We start from the raw sequence: 2,399 nt of genomic DNA on the forward strand, positions 1-2,399 counted from the left end.
CTGCGGTGTCATGGCCTTCCATTTGCGGTCTCTGTGTCGATTGATCTCACGATAGAACAACCATGTCAGAAGATACAAAATAATGTTCATGACGGCGATGCCTATGAGCGCGCGATTACCACGCTTGTCTAAGCCCCGGATCAGCACCGACGACAACACACCACACAGCGGTAAAATGGCGTACAGAGGGGCTGCGGGATGAAACAAATATGAGTGTGAATGAGACAGCGCAGACGTTTGAGCGACTAACCTGGTCATCAGTGCGGTAGATATTCGCCTGAGCACATGGGTCGTCAGGTAATGTGGAGCGTCCGAACGACGGAAAATCTCACCGCTACAACACCACCGGCTTGCACGAACATGTTGTACACCGACGCAGACACCGTACGACCTTGAACGCTGTACGAGTTGGTCGAGGCCCATGCAACCTGAACGGGATGTACGTAGGGGTACGCGATGATGAGACTGACAACGGCGAAGTACACCCATTGAGAAGTATGCTCGTTGAACGAATACAGGACGATGAGCAACGGGAGCGCCCATAACTGCAGTGTGAGCATGGAGATCGTGCGACTGTCGATGAGCTCGCTGAGGTAGCAGAAAACGAGGAGAAGAACGATGCCCAGCGCTGTGGACGGGATAGAAAGTAAATTGGATTGTGTCGTGTTGAAACCGAGGTTGCGAAGAGATAGTGTTAGATAGGTCTGCGGAGGAGTGACTGGGACTGGAGGTCTATATGTCAGTTAATGTAATATGGTACAGCGCGATGAGCATACCGAGGAAGGTCAGTCCAAGAATGTATAGCGGCCACATCCGCCAATCCTTGAGGCAACTCCAAATCATCTTGATGCTCAGGCCTTGGCGATTGTGCATGCCAGACTTAGAAGGATCGTCGCGCAGGACCCTATTGGGTAATGTTAATGCCAAATTAAGCTAAATCAAACGAACGGTGACAAACCTGTTGACCATGATCTTTTCTTCCCTTTATAGTAATGAGCACCCATATCCTCAAGATACCGACTGCTACATACCGCTCGGTGAACCAACCCTTCGGACGGCACCAGGCTTTCGTTTGCGTAGGACCTGGAGGCATCATTACAAATGAGAACAACCCAACGAGACAAGTCAACAGGCCCTCGATGAGGAACAGATATCTCCATCCAGCAACGTCGTTGTGTCCACGCAGCTTGAGAATGCCTGTTGCAAGGAAGGCTCCGACAATCTGGTCCGCGTAGTTCGATACCCAGAACCATGCGAGACGGATAGGCAGTTCGTTCTTGGTGTAAAAGTAGGAAAGATAGAGGATGACGTCAGGAATGAAACCACCCTGAAGAAAGCCGAGAAGACATCTATAGCTATGGTCAGCACTGCTGAGGAGCACTGCTGAAGAGCATACCTTGTCAACAAAAAGCTTCCCCGTCCGCTCAGCCAATATTGACTGAAAGAGACGATACTCCAGAGGAACATCTGCTTCCAACATCAGCAGGTTGCCATATCATAATGCAAAATTACATACTTGGCTTGGTATCCAACGGTCAGGCCCTGGGGCGAGACATCAGATATGTCGAGGATTGTAGATATAGATCACTCACCGATACGCTTGGACAACAGCTGGGAGGGCAGCTCGGCAATCAAGAAGCAGACTTTGAACAGAGTATTACCGAGGTTGAAGTCGTCGGTGGTCATGTGGAGATCGTTCAGGAAGTTGTCAGTGTTGGCCTGAGAGATGTTGGTACGATCCAAATCCAGGCAGAAGAACATCAGCCATGCCCAAATCATGATCTTGAAGTCGATCTTCCTGACGAGTTTCTATGGTTCGTTATAAGTATGCGCGCAAGTTTCAGGCCATAACATAGACTCACAAACTCTTCTGCCCACGTCCACCGGAAGAGGGGGTCGAAACGATGAGCATTCTCCCACTGCAGCGGCGGGCGGTAGATCTTGAGGGTGACGGGGTCATCAAAGACAGAAGGCTGGGTAGCAATGTCCTCTGGGTTCCGCTTTTTGCGCGTCCAGAAAGGCCGCTTGCCATCTTTGTCGGAGACGAGCTCACCAAGCGGTGGTGCCTCGACGACACTGTAGGTCGAATCATCACGCTTGCTGTCCGAGTCCTTGTCTGAGACGTCATCGCGCTTCTCGCTCAGACGGAGTGGAAGTGTCGGCAGGACGGTGGTCATCCTGTTAGTCTGAGGCTGCCTTCACTTACAACAAGGGAGAAATACGACGGGGGTGTCGTGAACCCACACGTTAGCCCTCGTGGAGCGTTTTGCGCTTTATAGAGCCATCTATGCTTCGAGAGTGCCGATGAGAAAAATAACTATGGATAGCCGGTCAACGCAGAAGGTACCTCAGGAACCACTTGCCGCTTCAGGCTTTACAGTCTACCGCGATAAAGAACG

At 51.1% G+C, this 2,399-nt stretch overlaps 1 protein-coding gene across 1 annotated transcript; it reads right to left on the reverse strand.

Annotated features, from left to right (window-relative positions):
* Positions 1 to 293: 293 nt before the first annotated feature.
* Positions 294 to 2,271, reverse strand: PHACADRAFT_189236 (uncharacterized protein; the record flags this gene model as incomplete). The annotated part of the gene is made up of 8 exons (XM_007403190.1): positions 1,863 to 2,271; positions 1,593 to 1,809; positions 1,517 to 1,542; positions 1,397 to 1,467; positions 1,032 to 1,349; positions 959 to 982; positions 777 to 904; positions 294 to 724 (listed from the first exon to the last, which is right to left on the reverse strand). The coding sequence occupies exons 1-8, from the start codon at positions 2,175 to 2,177 to the stop codon at positions 294 to 296; spliced, it is 1,530 nt and encodes a 509-aa protein (XP_007403252.1). The 5' UTR covers positions 2,178 to 2,271.
* Between the last annotated feature and the right edge of the window lie 128 nt (positions 2,272 to 2,399).

Source organism: Phanerochaete carnosa (genome assembly GCF_000300595.1).
Source record: "Phanerochaete carnosa HHB-10118-sp unplaced genomic scaffold PHACAscaffold_851, whole genome shotgun sequence".
Taxonomy (NCBI): domain Eukaryota; kingdom Fungi; phylum Basidiomycota; class Agaricomycetes; order Polyporales; family Phanerochaetaceae; genus Phanerochaete; species Phanerochaete carnosa.